This window comes from Antedon bifida, chromosome 2 (assembly GCF_963402885.1).
Source record: "Antedon bifida chromosome 2, ecAntBifi1.1, whole genome shotgun sequence".
NCBI classification, from domain to species: domain Eukaryota; kingdom Metazoa; phylum Echinodermata; class Crinoidea; order Comatulida; family Antedonidae; genus Antedon; species Antedon bifida.
Window position 1 is genome coordinate 32,376,372 of NC_136227.1, and position 22,768 is coordinate 32,399,139.

Below are 22,768 nucleotides of genomic sequence, written 5' to 3' on the forward strand. Positions count from 1 at the left end.
TTTGACCAACAATATACTTTCGCTGACCTCTAATAGTATCCGCTGGTTCTATATAATCTGTTTGGTCATCTGGACCAATGTAGTCCGCATCTGCATCGTCATGATCACTATCACTGTCGGATTCCGAATATAAATTGAATGCGCCACGTGTGCCTCTTATATTTCTTCCTTCATCATCCGAATCTATTGTGTAAGTAAATTTGTCATGTCAAAAAACGGCATTGACAAGTATTTGATTGACATCAAATTAAGATATATAAGTGCGCAATAAAAACAATTGGCCTAAAGCTCTGTCTACACTGTCAAACTTTGTGACAAAAAAATGTGATATGCCCATATATGGACATGATGATGTCATAGAACCATCATATTTAAGCATAGTAGTTTGATAGTGAAGACAGAATCATCAATGTAAAAAAGTTTAGTATTAATATTGGCATTACCTGAAGACTGCACATACTGTCCTTGTGCCTATGTACAAAAATATAGTAATTATTACATTTAAAATACAGTACTAGAAATAGTTTCCATAGGGATTTAATCAAAATTAATCTAATGACTCCCTGCATTAATTGTAATTGGTAGATAGGCATAGACTTTTTGTATAAGCCTTTTTCACGAAATGGAAGACATTTTCGACTGATGACAAACAATGCTGTGCAGGGAAGCGTAAAAAAAAAATAAGAGTTTTCATGGATTTCAAGACACCATGTTAATTAAAAAATTGTAACCCCTGAACGGATGGATGATCGTATGAGGAAATAAAGTTACTGTAACATTTTCTTAAAAGATTGGCCTAAAACATCACTGTATGTCTGAAAAAAAATTAGAAATTGATTTTTTGTTCGCTTAAAATTCATAAAAAAAAAAACACCCGTGTATAAGCATAAGCGTTCGTCACCACCGTTTTTCCCGCGATGCAGTTGCGGCGCCTATGCTTTTATACACTGTGGTGTGCTATGTTATTTCTGTTGGTTACGCTTCCCTGCACAGCATTGTTTGCCATCCGTGAAAAAGGCCTACTTACCGACGATGTACTTGGACCACGGCTGGCTGCTAAAATCTAAAAGATGAAATAAATAAATAATTTCTGCGTTTTTTTGGCCTATGCGTATTTACCAGATTGAACTAATCTAAAACGATAGTAGATAGGCCTAAGACGGTATAATAGGTTAATAGAGTCTAGTGACAATGCTAGACCCTGTATGCCGCATACCATTATTTCGTACTGTGCGTAACGCGCGTTCAAAATTTGGCTATTATTAAACTAGCCGTCATGCATCTACGAAGAAGTTTAGGCCTACACCGAGATTATTTCTATCCACAATTATTATATTTCTATTCATAAATTAGGGCCTAGGCCTAAATGGAGATTGTTTCTATTCGTAATTATATTTTAGTAAAATACCAATATTCTATCTGGGCAATTTATGATAAACAAAATGTTTTGTGATTTGAGTACTGTATGCCTACCCTATTGACCTCTCGCCTCCGATAACAGGTCCGCATCTTCTTCTTTTTTGGCTTCGTGCTATCAGTATCATCCCTATTCCCTTCTATTACTGGCGATTTCAATGTTGGGAAAGCGCCAGGACGAAGACGGTACCTTATTTTTTTCCCCTTCTTTCCCATCTCTTGTATTTCGGTGCGGTTTATGTTATCTTCTATACAAAAATGCTCAGTGCATATTTTATGAGACGGCTTCCAGATGTATCCTTTTCTAGTTAGTTTTACGAAATCCTCCCATTTTTTAAAAGTTTCCACTTGGTCCACTTGGCTTGGAAAAAGGAGAAAGGATACATGTGGGTGGGATGTTGGGGTCCTGTTGCACCCCCCAATACAGCACGCATTAGGCATTGTTCGGAAAACTTTATACTATACGACTGTACTGTATTCAACTCGATTTTTTCTCAAACCAACGTGTCCCAGGAGGACGCGCACCTCTATGGATTTTCCAAAGGGTCATGTCAGTGTGTCACACGCTGACGCTGGACAGACAAATTTCTGAAATTTTTTTGCAATGATAGAGCTGCCTGTCCTATATAAATATATACAGTATTGGCCATTGTTTTTAACCAAGCTTGATAACCATCGAATACTTCAACAACTAGGTAGACAGCTACATCATAAATAAAGGGTGAACAAAAATAGGCCAATGTTTTAAAATGGTTGACTAGGTGTGTAATATAAAAAATAGCATTGAGACAAGTGTACATTTAATTCATTTATTTTCATTCAGCAAGAAATTAAATAAATATAAAATTATATAGGCCCTACTCTTTCAAATTGACTAAAACATTTATTAATATTATTTATTATACAATTAAAATGTTTATAAATCTGAACAATACTCCTTGGTCCACATTTTAAGATTCTTCTATGTTTAAATAGAATTATTATTAATGCAACATAAATCTACAATGCTGTAAAATCAGTTTTTAATTCCTTGCATTTCTTGCCACAACAAGTCAATATTCCATCTGCAAAGATAAAAGATAGTAAGTATATAATATATATAAAGGTAATTGGTATAGCCCCTAAAACTCGACTGGTACCATAGGTAGGCCTAGCTACTGCCGAGTAATGGTCGAGTAAACAAAGTTTGAGTAATATAGGTCAAGCTTGTAACTTGAATTAACAGCAGTATTTTTAGTAAACAAAAGGTTAAATTAAATAAATAATATAATTCATATATTTAATAATACTGTACTACAGTTTATATGATGGCCATTATTTAGAGTCACGAATAAAAAAGTAGAGCTTACCCGGTTTTTTTTCATCAGGTACAAATTGTCCACCTTTTTAGTTTACTGCACGATGCGTGATGATATTCAATCAAGGCAATCCATCATCATTCAAGAGGTGCTCTCGTCTTTTGCCGTCTACTACTAACATTGTCCTTCATTGGGCTTATATCATATTAGCTTTTATGCAAAAAACTTCATTAGGTAAAACTATAATGATAAATAATAATTTTCATCTTGTAGATGAATGTACCCAAGTTTTCGGAGAAAATGTAAACACTCGCGGTCGGCCGGCCTAGCCTAGAATCGGCTTGACATGTGTGTATCGTGTGTGACGTGTGTTGTTTACGTTCGCTTCCTGTCCGCTTTGAAAGAAGCTCATTGGCTGTAGTTGGGCATTCTTAACCAATCACGAAACAGCTGCTGCCGTGGATGCAAAAGCGGGCGTTTTAAATTAATCGGAAGATTCCGCGTACGTTTGTTTAGAACGTTAATGAAATCCAAGATGGCATGATGGTTGGTCGGCCATCTTTCGATGGTTTTACACTGATTTTTAACTTATTTATTTCTCAAGTTTTACAAGGTATTAAAACCTAATTTTTGGTGTGTTGTTATTTCATATGTAAAGCATTCATACACAATTATTTTTGTTGATATTTTAATATTGTTTCATATCCATTTTAAATGTGATGAACTATTACGCAAAATATGAAAATTTGACCTTTTTAATTAAACTTGTCATATGATGACGTCACAACATCTGATTGACAAAATGTTCACATGAATTCGTATCTACAATCCAATAGCTTCCAGAAAACGTTTTAATCGTGATTATCACATTTTATTCTTACGAGCTATAACAGATTAAAATTTACTGTAAAGATAAAATTAATGACCCACGTAATTTAAATTTTTAGGCATGATGACGTTATAAAAATCAAAATATTTTTAACTCATGTGAAAGATAGTTGATTGACCTAGATAATATTAAAATCTCGGAGAAAATGGAAGACGCATAAGCGTGATGCGCTCCATTGAATGTGATGAGCAATAACGAAAGAGACAAAAATCCTATTTTTTACATTTGTGTGGCCATACGATGACGTCACAACATCCGTAAGGAAAAAATTCTGCATGAATTCATATCTACAACATATCTGCTTACATATTAAGTTAAAAAACTCGGGGGTAACGGTTGATCCTGAGGAGCTATAATAGATTTAAAATAGGCAAAATTTTGACAATATTTTGTAACTTTTGCAACTAAAACGCATGCAAATGGTCTAAATCAACGTGTACGTATGACGTCATTTTAATTTGAAATGATGTCAATCTTTTTAAAAATGACTAGGAAAGGCTGGAAAATCACAATTTAATAGAAAAAAACATGATTTTCATGTTGCGTGCGCACTGCACGCGTAAAATTGTTCGCGCGCGCGGGAAATTTTGACATGCGCAAAATGTCATGAACGGCGTAAAAAGTTGATTAGAAATTAATTTTGCGCATTTTAAAATTTTAAATGCGCGTGCGCGCGTAACTTCTTGTAAAACACGCCATTTTTAGTTAACTAAAAGTTTGCCCTTAATATGACTTAAATTTTCATAAAGGGTAAAAAAAAAATTACGCTTGGTTTTTAAGCTATGATCAATCATTAAAAATCATAAAATCGCGCGTAAGTCACGTTGCGCAACTCTGACGTCATTAAAAAATAGGAGGTGCACAACTTCACGTAAATGCCCATATGTTGACAAAGTTATGAAATGTTATGTTTACAAGTTTTTGAGATACGTGAGACACAAAAATGAGGGAGAAAGAAATAAGAAAAAAAAAAAAAAGTAACAGGACGATTACAAGGAGTTATCCGCTACTAAGCGGATAACTAATAATACAGAAAAAAAAAAATATTGATCCACTACAATAACAAGGAGTTATCCGCTACTAAGCGGATAACTAAAAAAAAAAAAAAAAGATGATGAAACAGGACAGTTACAAGGAGTTATCCGCTGAATGCGGATAACTAAAAAAGATGATGATGATGATTTCGTACAATCACAAGAGGTTTTCCTGCAACTTCGTTGCGGAAAACCAACTAGACATGTAACTCGTCACTTTGACGAGTTTGGTTTTCCGCCGCGCAAGTGGTGCAACATGAACGTGTAACGACGTACCTTACCGTACCGAACATTAAGGGGATAGGTTGAGGACAAAAGGAAGTGTTCACGTTGGCATTATGACCTGAACTGAAGAATATGATATGTTTTTATTGCTGAATTCTATTATTTTGATTCATATATAGTATACACAGTATAATCTGTATCCATATCACATACAGTGTAGAATAGGTGAAATTACGGGACCCGCTATTTATTGCAATTTTTAACATGGCGACGGCATCAAAATGAAATACAAAGATAGCAATTTCGGAAGGATATTATCTCAGCAACAACATATTAACGTGCAAAAGAAATTTGAATACGTGAAATATTGATGCGCGCTCTTTTAAATGCAATGAATTATGACGCAAAAGATGAAAATACGACTTTTTTCATTTAAATGGCCATATGATGACGTCACAACATCCGATTGGCAAAATTTTCACATGATTTCGTATCTAAAATCCAATAGCTTCCAGAAAACGTTTTAATCGTGATTATCAAATTTTATTCTTACGAGCTATAACAGATTAAAATTTACTGTAAAGATGAAATTAATGCCACACGTAATTTAAATTTTTAGGAATGATGACGTCAAAAAAATTAAAATATTTATAATTCATGCGAAAGACAGTTGATTGACCTAGACAATATCAAAATTTGGGTGAAAATGGAAAACGGATAAGTGGAGATGCGCTCTATTAAATGTGATGAGCTATGACGAAAGATACAAAAATCCTAAATTTTATATTAGCGTGGCCATACGATGACGTCACAATGTCCGGTTAGCCATATTAATATATGATCCGATATCTACAACTCATTAACTTCCAGAAAATGTCATCCACAAAAAGTTGACCGTGCAGTTTAGAAATTACGACTGTTTAAAAAAAGGCATAATTTTGACAATTTTTTTAACTTTTTCAACAAAAACTCGCGCAAATTGTCCAATTCCACGTGCTCGTATGACGTTACTTTAAGTCGAAATTGTTTAAAAGTTGGTAAAATTACTAGAAAAGGCTGGAAAAACATAAATCACGCGAAAAAAATATGTTTTTAATGCTACGTGCGCACCGCACACGTAAAAATTTGCGCACGCGTGGGAATTTTTTACATGCTTAAAACGACATGAAACGCGTAGAAACTTGATTAGAAAATAATTTAGCGCATTTTGAAATTTTAAATGCGCGTGCGCGCGTAACTTTGTGTAAAACACGCAATTTTGGTTCGACAGAAAGTTAGCGCATGATATAAATTAAATTTGTGCAAAGTTTCAATATAAAATGTTATTTGGTTTTTGACCTATGTTAAATACGAGAAAATCGTTAAATCGCGCGTACGTCACGTTGCGCAATTGTAAACATCATGAAAAGCTTCGCTTGACGACGTTACATAAATGTCAAAATGTTAACATAGTTCACAAAATTTTCAACAAAAACTCGCGCAAATTGTCCAATTCCACATGCTCGTATGACGTTACTTTAAGTCGAAATTGTTTAAAAGTTGGTAAAATTACTAGAAAAGGCTGGAAAAGCATAAATCACGCGAAAAAAATATGTTTTTAATGCTACGTGCGCACTGCACACGTAAAAATTTGCGCACGCGTGGGAATTTTTTACATGCTTAAAACGACATGAAACGCGTAGAAACTTGATTAGAAAATAATTTAGCGCATTTTGAAATTTTAAATGCGCGTGCGCGCGTAACTTTGTGTAAAACACGCAATGTTGGTTCGACAGAAAGTTAGCGCATGATATAAATTAAATTTGTGCAAAGTTTCAATATAAAATGTTATTTGGTTTTTGACCTATGTTAAATACGAGAAAGTCGTTAAATCGCGCGTACGTCACGATGCGCAATTGTAAACACCATGAAAAGCTTCGCTTGACGACGTTACATAAATGTCAAAATGTTAACATAGTTCACAAAATGTTATGTTTGCAAGTTTCAGAGAAAAGCGATACACAAAAATCATACAGAAAGAAAGAAGATAAATAAAAAGTTGATGATGATGATGATTTCGTACAATCACAAGAGGTTTTCCTGCAACTTCGTTGCGGAAAACCAATAAAAAAAAAAAAAATAATAATAAAGATTTTATACAATAACAATAGGTGATCATTTTATTCTAAATGATCACCTAAAAAGAATACTCTCGCTTTACTTGCAATTCTTTTTAATTTACAAAAGTTGGTTACTTTTTATTAAAAAATAAATATGATCAGACTAAAATTTGTGGCAATTGATACTTGAAAGGATCTTTCATTAAATTATGAAAATACTTTAAAATGTTCCCCTGAAAAAAAATTATTTAAACAAAATGATGATGTTGAATAGTGTAGGCCCACATTATTTTTGATTGTAAAAAAAAAACATAACATTTGTTGTTGAATTAAAGGGTATGTGTAAGTTAAGTGTTCAATGTTGCTCATTTCTCTCATGAACTTTGTATGACCTTTTGTGGTCTTTATAATGTAAACATTTCCATTCACCATAACACTAGTCTACCAGGAATTATCTTTTGTTTGAGACTTTTGGTTTATATTGCTTGTCTTATCAAAGTTCATTGACCTTTGTAATTTTTATAATTTCCTAAATTGTTTTGTTGTCGTAGTAACTTTGTTTTACAGAGCAATTCAGGTAAAAAATTCCTTAATAATTGGTGGTGTTAATTTTATCCCCTCCCCCTTATTTATTTTCTCTACGTCTTTTACAGCATCATTTTGTGCAATTATGAAATTTATTAGAACAATTATAAATCACCTTTTATGACTGGTTACAACATTTCCTGCAAATATTGGCGCAAGTCATTCCAAGGTTGAAATAATTTTGAAAATCTATTATTGGAATATTAAACTGATAAATATCTGTGTACTTTCATGCCATGATCGGAAAGAAAAGGGTAATTATTTCACTTGATTATCCTGCATTTGAAAACTACTGTTGTATAAACATAGTGACCAAGTTGCACGTTTTGAGCACAAGGCTAGCTTTATGTGTTGTAATTTAATAGGGTGCTCATGAATGGGCAGATTACCTAAATCAAATCATACAAATGATATGATCGCAAGAAGAGGATGATTCAAATTATATATAACGCAAGGTTATAAATATATATTTTTGACATTTATTGTATTAATTATTTACTGGATGATTGCAGAGAGAATTGTATATTTGATTTAATTAAATTATTTGAGTAGAAAGTTGGTCTGGTTTTGTATAAAACATTCCAGTCTGACCCACTGTCTATGATTGAGTGTTTGTACTGTAGCTAGGGCTACTATATTTCTCTTAAATCTTATGCGAGTCTTCTCTTAATAAATATTTCTTTTAAAGTTATCTAAATTAATTCTAGATTCTTAATATAGTCCTCAGTAGCATTTCCTGTCACTTTGGTACTTAGTGCATGCATAGTGCATTATAATATCTATGTTGGTGCATTTAAGATTATTATTTTGTTTTTACTTGATCTTGAAAATGGTTCCATGATACGAAACACTCTTTTTTGTCATTAAATTTTATATTAAAATTCAGTCTTTCCCAATAATTTAATATTTTATTAATTTAATTTAATAAATTTGAGAAAAAGGCAAAAAACAGTGGTTAGCATTCCTACTATAATGCTGTTTTTTTTTTGCTTAAAAATTAAGTTCTTCGCTGGTAATTCTACTTTTTAATTGGTCAATTTATGGTGATGAAAATAATAAGATTTAAGCCTTTTGTTTTAATACATACTGTACTTTAGCATTAATACATTTTCCTAATGAGCTACAATGTTTTTATACTCATCAGGTGGGCGAAATGCCACCCATTCCATCAAATATCACCTGCAAATTATAACACAGTTTCTTTCAATGTTTACTTATCTAACATCAAATAACCCAAAACAGTACATAGTTGAAATGTGCTTGTTTTGTGTAACTTTTGAAAGACCATCTCATCTAAAAAGCTTTTACCTGGGCCTTAGTAAGACAACCAAGCCCTGAGGGTCTTTGCGGTACCTACCTGCAGACTTTTTACCACTATAGTAACGCTATATAAACAAACTTGTGCTAAAGAATCTCTGGGAAAAAAACTAGAGAAATGGGTCTATTAATAAAACTAATATCTAGGAGTGAGTTGTCATAGCAGTGGATGTTTTAGCTTGATTTTGTGTTTAGGTTTGGTGTTTTTATGACAGCTGATGTCATTCAGTTTTTTGTATTGCTTCAGGTAGTTTAGAAATAGTATTTAAAAGTTTAAAGATGGTCAAAATTGGTTAGTAAGTGTTCACTGGGTTTTAAGTCTGGCAGCTTTAATCTTTTATAAGGGTTGTTGGATTTTTAGGATATCCCCTGTACATGTACATGATTATGTAAAAGGTAGGTAAATTGTGTTATGTACATCCTATCCTATCTAATCCCCAACAAGGGACATCATGACTGACCCCTGACCTTATAGTATAAGAACAAGAGTTTGTTGGAAATGAGTCAATTCTGAAGGAAAAAAAACTAATATTATTAAAATCATATAACCTCAAAAAACAATTATAAATGTTTCAAAATGTTGTTTGTTCCATAATACAGGAGTACCAAATGGTTAGATTTTAATGGCCTAAGCACCTTTACTTCTGCTGCCTCTCGCTTATGGAATGACTGAACTGACCCGCCTCTATTAGGTCATGTTCTTCTACCTTCGCCTTTAAATCTGCCTTTAAAACTCATCTTTTTCTTTCAAATTGAGCTCTCTCATACACCGCGCCTTTGATCACTTCTGCTGGAATTGGCGCGTTACAAATTCGTATTATTATTATTAATAACACTTTTGTTAACATTTTATTATACCATATTTTTCTATGTATTTTTCTAAATTTGTTAAATGTCGGTTTTATTGTATCGTTCAAGTTGACAGGGGCTGGTCAAGCACATCACAAGATGACAGTTTTATACTTTTGCTTTTCCGCTACTCCCCTGTTATACTTATACTGTATGTTTGTTTTTTTGCTATGTAGAAAGATTGAAAATGAAAATGAAATGAAATGAAATAATGTACTGTAGGCCTACTTATTTTTGTTACTATTCAGTTTTAATTGGTAGTGGCACAAAATCATGTTACTAATTTACCAAGATTTGTAGCCAGAAGCAAAGGTCATTGTTAATTGGTCTTTAATTGGAACTTGACCTGCTTTGTCTGCCATCATAGCCAATCAAAGTAACACTTACTGGGTGTTAAGATCTGCAACATTGCCTTTACAGTTTACACTCAATCAATGCACTACTTTTAATACCCTATCATCTTCAAATTTCTGTTTGAACATCAGAATGTTGTTAATGATACCCTATATTTATTATGCAGTAATTACTGATAATGATACTTTGCAAAGTCTACATTGTTACAATCAATAGTACAAAAATCACCGCCAGAGGCGTTTAATATTACAAGTCGATTTTCACATTTGCATTTGTTCCATCTCATTTCTCCCAGAAAATTGATTTGGTTTACTTGTGTTTGTCTAAAGCTCTGTCTACACTATCAAACTATATGTGACAAGAAATGTGATGTGATGGACACAATGACATCATGTCACAACCATATTTGGAAATATCACTACCATATTTGGGCACATCACATTTTTTTGTCACATAAAGTTTGATAGTGTAGACCGCTTAGTTTCTAAACAATCAGGCTGACTATTAATCTTTTCACGTGGTCATAATAAAAATTAAAGACTGAAAATAAGACAATATTGTTAATTTATTATAAATTTACCAGTGGACAAGCTAGAATATAGATACTAATATGTAATTTATACTACAGTATGATACAATTTGTATGTAAAGATTATACTTTTGGAAGTGTAATACTGTAGGGCTACTGCATTTGTACAATACTATATTTACAAAGATTGTACTATACTGGATACATTAGCTTCTTTAATCATCTTAATTGTGGGCAGAAGAAGTTTAATATCATGGTCAACATTTTTATGATGTATGCCTTAACAGGTGATTATTAAGAAATACTTAAATTGCGTAGGACAGGATCTTGAAGTGGGTCATGTGGTTGGCCCTCTGTGGTCGAGGTGAATCACAAATTAGAGGTGTCTGGTATCAAAGTAGGTAGAACTCCTGCTTTGCTGTTAACCACTACTGTGTGTTCACTTTCTTTCTGAAGTTTGTTAGTGATAGTCTTAACAAGTCGAATTGAAGAGTAAGTATACATAATACTGGTATTATTGTGTTGGGTTCAATATTTTTAAGGTATTATTTGTCATCAGTAATGAATTGAAAAATAGTCTTTGTGTTGATAATTCGCTTTACTGGTGCTCTGTCTCGATATTTAAAAGTGTCAATTCATATTCATATCGTAGAGCACCTTTGTGACATCGATATTAAGGGACACCTTAGGAGATAGCTATTAAGGGGACAGCTTTTAAAGGGACACTCCTGTGAAATTAACAAATACCAATTATAGGCCTATGTTTTATCACTACAGCAAACTCCTATTCAGGGGAAACCTATAAAGGGACACTGTATTGGTTTCTATAAGGTGTCCCCTTAATAGGGAGAGAGTTCACTTAAATTTAATCTTACTAGATCTAATTGTAATTTTTCAGCTAAAAAGTTGTAAAGATATTTCTGAGAGGTGCTACATACGAGCAGCTATACGCAGGATGTCTAACCCCACTACTACAGACGTTGCCGTCACTCAAGCTAAGATGAAGCGTAAACGTGGAAGCGTGGATCTTCTGGAAGATCGTGTGAATAAACTGATGGAAGAGGAAGCAAAGGAAAGGGAGAAAAAGCTAGAAAAACTTGAGGAAATAATTAAAGGAATTACAGAGGAAGAAGAACTAAGATCTATGGTAAGTTTCAACATGTGAAAGTGATTAAAGTGAACCTAAGCTTTGTCTACACTATCAAACTTTATGTGATAACAAAATGTGATGTGCCCATATGGACAGGATGATGTCATATCACTACCATATTTAAGCATATCACTACCATATTTAGGCATTTAAAACTAGTTTGATAATGTAGACTTAGCCAATCCTCAAGTAAATTCCATTGGATGACTACACTTTCACTATTTACTTGACTCCAGTTGACTTTATACCCTCATCTTGATCACAATGAGGTCACAGAATGTGACCCAATTGCCCCTTCTTCTATCCATAGTTGGTCCTAGTTTCTTTCTACAATATACTATTACATGATTGTCATGCAGTATACAGTAATTGGTTATTTTCCCAAATAACAAATATATGCCCTATGTTGGCCCCATCATTCACCTTATCCCCTGTTTTGTCATCAACCTGTACTGTACCATGTATTCATTTCTATACTGTTTATTTTTCTGCCCATCATTGAGGGGTATTGCTAAACTGCGCAAACTGCGCAAACACTGCGCAAACTGCGCAAACACTGCGCAAACAACAAAAAAAGCTGCGCAAACCTCCTTCAAAACAATTAATATTGATAGAACACAACTAGAACTATATAGGGAGACAATTTAAGGGAAAAAACATTTGAAATTCCTTTAAGTTTGCCTTTTTTTGGGTGAAAAACTTCAATTTTTGGGAAAATTACTGATTTCACAGCGCAAACAAAAAAAAAAGCTGCGCAAACCTCCTTTAAATCAATTAATATTGATAAAAACACAACTAGAACTATATAGGGAGACAATTTATGAGAAAAAAAATTTGAAATTCCTTTAAGTTTGCCTTTTTTTGGGTGAAAAACTTCAATTTTTAGGAAAATTACTGATTTCACAGCGCAAACAACAAAAAAAGCTGCGCAAACCTCCTTTAAATCAATTAATATTGATTAAAACACAACTAGACCTATATAGGAAGACAATTTATGAGGAAAAAAAATTTGAAATTCCTTTAAGTTTGCCTTTTTTTTGGTGAAAAACTTCAATTTTTGGGAAAATTACTGATTTCACAGCGCAAACAACAAAAAAAGCTGCGCAAACCTCCTTCAAAACAATTAATATTGATAGAACACAACTAGAAATATATAGGGAGACAATTTATGGGAAAACAAATTTGAAATTCTTTTAAGTTTGCCTTTTTTTGGGTGAAAAACTTCAATTTTTAGGAAAATTACCGATTTCACAGCGCAAACAACAGAAAAAGCTGCGCAAACCTCCTTTAAATCAATTAATATTTATTAGAACACAACTAGAACTATATAGGGAGACAATTTATGGGAACAAAATTGAAATTGCTGTATTAGTTTGCCTTTTTTTGGGGGAAAAACTTTAATTTTTTTGCGAAAATTACAGATTTCACAGATTCAAAGGTTTGCGCAAACCCCAAAAAAAGCTGCGCAAACCTCCTTCAAATCAATTAATATTGATTAGATAACAACTAGAACTATATAGCGAGACAATTTATGGAAAAACAATTTGAAATTGCTGTAAGTTTGCCTGTTTTTTTTAAATAAAAAATTTAAATTACAGATTTCACAGATTTCAAGGTTTGCGCACACTGCGCAAACACCAAAAAAAGCTGCGCAAACCTCCTTCAAACCAATTAATATTGATAAGAACACAACTAGAACTATATAGGAAGACAATTTATGAAAAAACAATATTGAAATTCCTGTAAGTTTGCCTTTGTTTGGGTAAAACAATTTTTGGGAAAATTACAGATTTCACAACGCAAACTTTAAAAAAAAACAGAAACAAGAAAATTTTTTTTTTTTAAATATAACTTTATTTAATGAAATGTTTCGCAATTATTTACCTTCAAGGTTTTTTTTATAACATTCTACTGTATTTCCAAATCAACATCATGTAGGTTTGCGCAGGGTTTTTTTAGGTTTGCACGATTTACACTGTAAAATCTGACATTTCACCCAAAAAATGATGTTTTTCGCCCAAAAAAAAGGCCAACTTACAGCAATTTCATAATTTTTTTTCATAAATTACTTGCCATGATAGTCCTAGTCATGATAGAACCAATAATAAGTGATTTGGAAGAGGTTTGCGCAGGTTTTTTTTAGGTTTGCGCGATTTACACTGTAAAATCTGACATTTCACCCAAAAAATTATGTTTTTCGCCCTAAAAAAAAGCCAACTTACAGCAATTTCATTATTTTTTTTTCCATAAATTACTTGCTATGATAGTCCAAGTCATGATAGAACCAATAATAAGTGATTTGGAGGAGGTTTGCGCAGGTTTTTTTTTAGGTTTGCGCGATTTACACTGTAAAATCTGACATTTCACCCAAAAAATTATGTTTTTCGCCCTAAAAAAAAGCCAACTTACAGCAATTTCATAATTTTTTTTTCATAAATTACTTGCTATGATAGTCCTAGTCATGATAGAACCAATAATAAGTGATTTGGAAGAGGTTTGCGCAGGTTTTTTTTAGGTTTGCGCGATTTACACTGTAAAATCTGACATTTCACCAAATTTAATGATTTTTTTTTTTCCCAAAAAAGGCCAACTTACAGCAATTTCACAATTTTTTTTTCCTAAATTACTTGCTATGATAGTCCTAGTCATGATAGAAACAATAATAAGTGATTTGGTGGAGGTTTGCGCAGGGTTTTTTTTGGTTTGCGCGATTTACACTGTAAAATCTGACATTTTACCCAGAAAATGATGTTTTTCGCCCAAAAAAAAGGCCAACTTACAGCAATTTCATTATTTTTTTTTCATTAATTACTTGCCATGATAGTCCTAGTCATGATAGAACCAATAATAAGTGATTTGGAAGAGGTTTGAGCAGGTTTTTTTTGGTTTGCGCGATTTACACTGTAAAATCTAACATTTCACCCAAAAAATGATGTTTTTCGCCCAAAAAAAAGCCAACTTACAGCAATTTCATAATTTTTTTTTCATAAATTACTTGCTATGATAGTCCTAGTCATGATAGAAACAATAATAAGCCATTTGGAGGAGGTTTGCGCAGGGTTTTTTTTGGTTTGCGCTTGGTTTGCGCTGTTTGCGCTTGGTTTGCGCAGTTTGCGCAGTTTAGCAATACCCTCATTGAGTGATCTTTATGTTGGAATCATCTCAAGTTTTATAATGATTTGTGTGTGGACCTCAGGGTTTTATATATATTAAAGTTTGGTCTAAAACTACACCATAGCCATGGGAATTTATCGCCCTATAAGAATAGTTATATCCTGTTACAATTTCCTCTAATCGTTATTTTAACTAAAAAGTTAACTAGGGCCTAGGTTAGGATTGAACCCCCGGACCTTAGGATTGGAAGGCAAGTTATGGTGTATCAAACACATTTATAATTAATAATTGTAAAAAAAAAGGAGTAAATTGTATACAGATTTCCTTAAGTTTGTATGACCCTTTGTTGTAAATAACCCTTGATGTTTTCAAGTTCAGTCAAATTGGCAATGATCAATTACAAATGTGAAGAATCTCTTAAGTTTTGTTAATTAATGATCTTGAGTTGAAGAAGTAGAAATGTGTCTGCCTACCAAGTGTTACATAATATTTGTTTTCCGTATTACTATCAAAATAAAATTTCCTTAGAGATGTATTGTCCCCCTGAAAAATTATTTAAAATTTTTAATATGCCATTTTAATGTCACATAATAGTTATTTACTTCGACCAAAAATTGGATCGAAAAAAACTTTTTTTTACCTGAAAAAATGGAATTTAAATCCAAAAATTGTCAAATTGGCTGTCAGCCAATGGATTTTGGTTGAATTTAACCATTTATCATGTTATTTTATAAGTGAAAACATTATTTTTTCCGTTTTTTTTTTCTACGGAAGTGATTCACTTTATTAAAACTACAAAATAACCTATTCAAAGTCTGATTTAATTAATCTTCATTTTTCATGTTTTTGGGGAACAATACATCTTTAAAGTTGTTTACCTTTTCCAGATTTAACGTAAACAATATACAATTAATGATGAACAATATTCTTTATGATGTTCATAGGGAGAGTGGAGACAGAAATTTGAAAAGTATAATAGGAAAAAAATTAGGACATTAGCAAAAGTTCACTATTAATTTCAGCAACACTCACCTACTCCCTTCCTATTTAAAAGTCCTGGATCTGTCAATATTATTTTGTAGATGTAGTACACGTAATACTGCCAGCCTGCCCAGTACTAAATGTATTTGTCAGTCACAGTTCAGTCTATTTTTAATCATCTAAATGTCTCCCTTCCCATTAGTTTACAAGAAAACCTTGAATATTAAAACTAAATTATTTTTAAAAGTGTTACATTCATGCATTAAATATAAAAGTTGTGCATTATTCAACAATTTTGTTGAATAAATATTTTATAAATAACTTTTTCAGTATGCCAATGTTTTTCTATTGCCAGCTATATTTAGACCTGCTATAATAACAAGATTTCGTTTTTATTGGCAGGGATGATTCAATAAATTGAGAATGTTTAAATTGAAAGAAGTGAAATTAAAATGTAATCGCTAAGAATCAAACAAGATTTAACATAATTGAAGGTGGCTTAGAATGGGATTCCAACATTTGTAGCTAGTTAATATTTACCGGTGTTGGCAGGGGGTGCTTGGTAACACAATTGTAGCACGGATTGTGCCTTTCTGTACTTTTTGATACTGTTGCTTATTGATTTGTCATGGAATTGAATTATACTGTGTTGTATACTGTCCCAAACGCTATTGTATTCCCTGATCATAAAATACATACACTTGTTACCTGAGCCTTATTTTCTTGTGGAATCATCCCATATTTGGGACACCTATTTAGAGGACATCCCTATTATGGTTGTTGGGTGCTGAGCTGTGATCCCCTTTTGTAGTAAGGGTCTACAGTGTACTATTATACAGCCTAAAGGCCAATTTATACAGACGAGCAGTAACGGTAATAAAAATATAGAATCTATTTTATTTATTTAATTAAAACAATATTAACATGATAATGTACACATCAAAAAGACAAAAAGCTAAAAAATTACAAACATGTATGTTATTCCTTATGAACATTTACACACAACGCGGAGCGGACGGGCGGTTTTCCTGCTTAGGATAGATACATATTTTATGTGGGACAAGCTACCCCGCTTACCATTACCGCTCGTCTGTAAATTGGTGTTAAGTGTACATGTAGGAACCTCCTTCACAAATTTCCTAGGCCTACATTAGGACCAAAATAGTAAGATAATGACAGAAACTAATCAAATTTACATTACACATTTTAGGTAATAGGTTAACACCTTTGCCCCCATCTGGAGAAGTAGATATTTCCTCTTTTTCTTCTGGTTACCAGCAATTACGATCAGGTGTACACAGGTGTAGAGTTACAACAGGTGCGCGACTTCATTGCTAGCTTTGATGAACAACGTTTTTACAAGATTAATATTGACTTTATGAAATAATGGATGGTTCGTTCTCATGCTCTTTGTTCACTATCCAACCAGGTGTCAATGAAACTTTAAAGGCATTTTATTTGATTTTTCTTTATAACTCAACCTACTATGGTTTCAAATTGATATAATAAAATATAATAATATTTACAAACTATTATTTATGTTTATATTGAAATATGTATAATGAAAGAAATCTTTCATTGCAATTTACAGTAAATATAAATAAACAGTATACAGTCGGGACCAGCCCCCCCCCCCCCCCTTTCTAAATTTCGCAAATTTTAATGCAAAAGATAGGACATCTAATTAAGTTCAGCACTTCATTTCACTACTTTTAGTAGTTTTTCAAAATCCGCGATCCGCCACTGACAAGAGATTCCAAAAGTGAAAATGAGGGTTTAAAGAGGGGCATGTATCAATGGTAAATAGGATAAAATAGCTGAGTCGAGTTGGGTTTACCTACCTAAGTATTCAATGTCATAACATAAAACATGGTACAACAGTACAAATGTTTTTGAAGTGCTAACAAGCAATAAGAAACCCCACACCATAATTAACACCTACGGTGTGATGACATCACATCCAATGAAAATAATTTTTTTCGAAACATTCTCAACATACCATTCTATGTAGGGATATGAAGCTAATTATTGACTTTAACCCCTAACCTTGTAAACCAATTATGTTAGAGGGTCACTAAAACCACAAATAATATGAGGCGCCATTATTTTATTCAAATTTTCATTGTGTATTAAAGAATACTATATTAATTTATTACGATACGTCTGCTGTATAAGAAAATATATATCAATATTTTGCTCTTTTTAAACCAACTACTACTACTATGCCTTGTTTTCTTAAATAACACAAGCTTTGTTATTACAAATTTATCTTTTCCAGATGTCAAGAAAATATTCCTTTGCTTTGTCTACACTATTAAACTTTATCATTTATGTGACAAAAAATTGTACGTGCCCAAATAGTGATATGCTTAAATATGGTAGTGATATGATTATGATCATCCTGTCCATATATGGGACATTTTTTGTCACATAAAGTTTGATAGTGTAGACATAGTTTATGTAAAGGATAGTACATTAGGTTAAATTGTTTAATCCCTGAGGCCCCTTGTATTTCAAATCCTAGATCAGACCGCCACTGATACCCAAACACTTATCGTCAGCTGTCGCATTGCCTTGTCCACCCAAGCAAAATTCTGTCTCTGCATTATAACATTAATAAAACTAAACATATAAATGTTTTGACATTGGGTTTTGAACCGCATTTATTAACCTTTGACCCAATCGTGCAAGTTGTCTGGCTGTTAAACTTTGATCCAGTTTGAATATCGTGTGTTCATGTTGTAATAAACGTAATTTGATATTTTTTTACTAGGCACCATTAAATCAATAAATTACTTTTTTTAACTGCATTTTCTCCAGCAGAAACAAGCCCTAACAAAGCATTGGAACTTTCTTTGAACTTAAGTATCAGACAGTAAGACCATGACATTGGGATTATTAGTTTATCCATAATTGATCCTTATGGATTATGTCTTCCCATTGAGAGCATAATTTTGTTAATCCTTAAGGAATTGGAACATGTTTTTTTGGTCGTTTTAGAATAGTCCTTTATGTTTGTCTGTGTATAAATAATGCTGGAGTTTTTTTGTTTCCTGCTCATTGAAAAAAATGGCTACTGAAATTTAATTTATAATCACAATTTAGTTTATTAACTCTACTCATAGAGATAAATCGTGAACTATAATGATCTACTTTTAATGCATTTATCAGCTATAAACAGTTTAGTGTGGTCTCACAGAAAGGTCTTCTTTATTTCCTTATGGCAATAGTTGTATAATATCTGCATTGTTTTATGAGTTGTATTGTAAGATAAGATGAGTAGAAACCATTATACCAGTAACATGAGCATTATAATAGACCTATGATGAGACTATGAAGTAGATTAGATTTCCTTGAAAAGTACACTTTTTCTGCTTACATGATGGACACCAAAAAATAAAGAAGAAACCGTTTTATTTTTAGTAAAAGTTTCGCTTAAAAACTTAAGCACAATGGATAAGAATGGTATACAAATTATTTTTATAACTTTTAAATATTGCCTGTACTTTTTTATTGTTTTAAACATTGTTGTATTTCAAACTGCAGTGTATTAACAAAGATTTTCTGATTTTTATTTCTATATAAATTACACCAATTTTCAAAATTGAAAACAATTTTAGCATGGCATTCTTGTTTTTATTAATATTTTATAAGATTATATAAATAAAGATAAATTATACACAATTCAAAGGAAAACAACTGCTTTTATAATTAAAGCATAGCATTTTACTGTAGCTGTGAGTTACAGTATAACAAGCTTTTTTTTGGAAGATGGTAAGTGACCACATTGTAACAAATTGAAATAAAAAGTATATTAAGATATAATATTGCAGTGATAACAAAACAACCGTGAGCCTAAAGAAAAATGAACAGGTTCTTACGAGTATGTAGTGTTTACAAGGGTCCATTCAGCCATGGTCAACAAGGCCAGAAGGAGTCTTTTGTCAAAGGTGTTGCTACTTGTTTATTAAATAGCATCTTTTGTTCAGGTTTTTGTTATTGTTGGTTTACGTTTCAACTATTTTGGTATCTTTGTACATTATAATTTTTGCTCTACCTTGAAGGATAGAGATTGGCCTTGAGACATTTCACAGATTAGGGGTCTGGTGGGTCATGTAGTGGTCAAACATGTGAAACACATACATATCATTTTAAAAATGATCTTCATTATGTATGCAATGGAAGAAAAAGGAGTTAAGTATTGAGTGCGGGCTAGAATTTTAAAATCAACTTGTCCATTTCTGCTATACAATACTTCCCTGGTATTATTGGATTAAAATGTCAAGTTGTCTCTTAAATCTTATGAGTATAGTTAAAGATGAATGACTCACGTTTTTACCTAATTTTACTGGTAGTGTATTTTCAAATCAAACCAAAAAAAAGAAATTAAAGAGATTTGGTTTTTTCAAAGTACTGTACATGTCACCTTCACCAATTGCAATAAAGGGGGTCCATTCATAACATAGCTAGATATTATATAGTTTAATATAATATCTTTATGATTCATAACCTATTATCCCAATTACCTCTGGTAGTATCTAAGTTACATTTTTTTCTCTACAGGTCTTCTTAACTGTTATAAAATCACTCAATATGTCTCAAAGCCCTTATTAGTTTTATGAAATTGTTACAGAAAATATGTTACAAAAATATTGTATTAAAAGAGGAAGTAATTTCATGCTATTGAATTACCGTAATGTTTCCACTTTTGTGACTACGTGATTCCCTTCCAACAGCTGTAACTTTCATAATATAGTTGTTATATGGTTGTCTTGTTGTGGTATTGCTGGTGGATTGATTGGTGGTTTTAAATGCTTGACTTTTACCATAATATGTTCTGGGTAATACCAATGTAAACTTAAAAAATAAAATAAACGGAATAATTCACAATGTGTTCTGTCATTTTAGTTGGAGTTACCCGTTTATTTTACCTGAAATTATTCAGATACATAAAATTATTATTATAACAAAAAATATATAAAAAGTTATATAACATTGTTGAAGTAGCAATTATTTATTTTTGAACTTGGTAATCATTATGGCCAATTTACACAGACGAACGGTAACGGTAATAAAAATATAGAATCTATCCCTTATGACCATTTACACAAAGCGCAGATTATACATGTACATTGGCCTTTATACAGTTAAACTCCTCCTTGTGACCACACTGTTTTATTTGAGTCCAATTTCTTACAATACAAATAATTTAAAAAGATACTTCAAATTTTACAAAAATATATTGTTTTTTTTTATCTTTCAGCTTAAAGACACAGATGATTACTATGAAAGAAAAAGATTAAGAACAGCTGTAAGAGAACTAAGAAGAGCAAAAGATGGTCTGTATACACTTTTTGTGATTATTGTATTGCATACTATTCCTTCCTCTGGTTGTTTTGTCATCCATTTGTCATCCGATGTATAACATATTCATCCCTCCTTTATTTACATCCATTCATTTCTTTGTTTATTGATAGCTTTTATCTTTCATTTGCATCATCACAACTCAAAACTCACATTTTCTGATATTTTTTGCAGCGCCATGAGCAATGACTGTGAGTGCTATATAAATCGAATGATTGATTGCAAATTAATGTATCATTTTTTGTGTCATTTTAGCTGAGTTTGAAGCATACAGGCCTACCAGAAGGGCATCTCGGCAACAGCAGCATGATGCAAACACTCCTCAACACCCACCTACCAACCATGTTGAAGCCACAAACTCTTGTGTTGATGTATCCCAGCATAATACAACATTGATGAGTACAGACAAGATTGACACCTGTCAATCAATCAGTGACTTTACCAAATCAAGTGATAAATTGGTGCTATGTGAAGATGTTACTGATACCCATAAAAATGAAGCAATAAGTATAGACAGAGAATTAAATATTAGCATGATTTCATCAGAGAATGAGGTAATAAAAGATAGAAAAGAGATAATATCCGCCAAAACAAACGATGAATTATCAAATGATTTGCATGTAAACATTAAATCAAAGGATGCTGTGCTAGATTTGATTAAAAAACCTGCAGAGAGCACAGAAACTGATGAGGTACAATATGCTATTCAAGATGAGATTAAAAGTGATGATCACGATAAGGTAAACACTGGACATATTATTGACCAAGAGCCAATCAGTGCGGTCAATAAACCAGTTTATGACTATGATACTGGTCTATCCGAAGTAATGGTCAGTGAGTCAGATATTGGTATTTGCAGTAATACGACATCGGATTCTAAAAATACATTTGGATTAACTGAGGAGCAGAGTCTTAATGATGTTGCCAATGACATTTGTGATAAGAACTCACCAGTAGAATGTACTTCTTTAGCAAGTTCACTGCCATGTGTAGACGCCAACGTGCTAGTGGAGAAGCCTAATTCAGATAAAACAAGGACAGATGAAATGGAAAAGAAAGTTAATATGTCTGAAAGAGAACAAAATGAGGAAATAAGTAAAGAAATGAACAGTGAATGTCAGGAAAAGGAAAATGATATTGAAGATGTTTTTTCAATACAGGATGAAAACATTTTAAGAGAAAAGGTAAAAGTATATTTGTGTTTATTTATACTCTGCTACCTGTTTCACATTGCCTAGCAAACTTAATGCACATCAGGCACTAACACCTGGGTTTTGTATGGTCATGGTGTTTGCCTTGGTGAATTTGCGATGTAAAAGGGGTGTACCACTATTATTATCTATCAAATGCGAGTGCTATTCCTTTCTCCATAAATGGAATAAGCATTTTATATCCACACACTTATTTAATTTACAATTTAATGGTTGGATGTTTACTTTGCAGTAAAGTATCTATTCCAAGCCTTTAAACTCATCCAATTCTATACCTATTGTATAACCTTTGTTCAATCTATTTGTTCACAGCTTGAATTAATTTTACAGGTTTCACAGGTCAACAGTATCCA

The 22,768-nt window shown here is 32.4% G+C and overlaps 1 protein-coding gene and 1 long non-coding RNA gene across 4 annotated transcripts in view; one reads left to right on the top strand and one right to left on the bottom strand.

The window, feature by feature from the left end:
* Nucleotides 1-22,768, top strand: part of LOC144834706 (uncharacterized) — a 70,160-nt gene that overhangs the window by 19,138 nt on the left and 28,254 nt on the right. For all 3 annotated transcript variants that reach the window (XR_013610998.1, XM_078689599.1, XM_078689600.1), the window contains exons 2-4: nt 11,494-11,742; nt 21,104-21,179; nt 21,460-22,388. Coding sequence is in view for 2 of the 3 variants with exons in the window: in XM_078689599.1 (XP_078545725.1) it covers nt 11,494-11,742; nt 21,104-21,179; nt 21,460-22,388 (1,254 nt within the window). In the remaining variant the exon portion in view is untranslated. The remainder of the gene's footprint in view (nt 1-11,493; nt 11,743-21,103; nt 21,180-21,459; nt 22,389-22,768) is intronic.
* On the bottom strand, nt 71-1,055 carry LOC144836249 (uncharacterized). The gene is made up of 3 exons (XR_013611156.1): nt 1,028-1,055; nt 444-471; nt 71-183 (listed from the first exon to the last, which is right to left on the bottom strand). It is a non-coding gene; the product is annotated as an uncharacterized LOC144836249 (long non-coding RNA).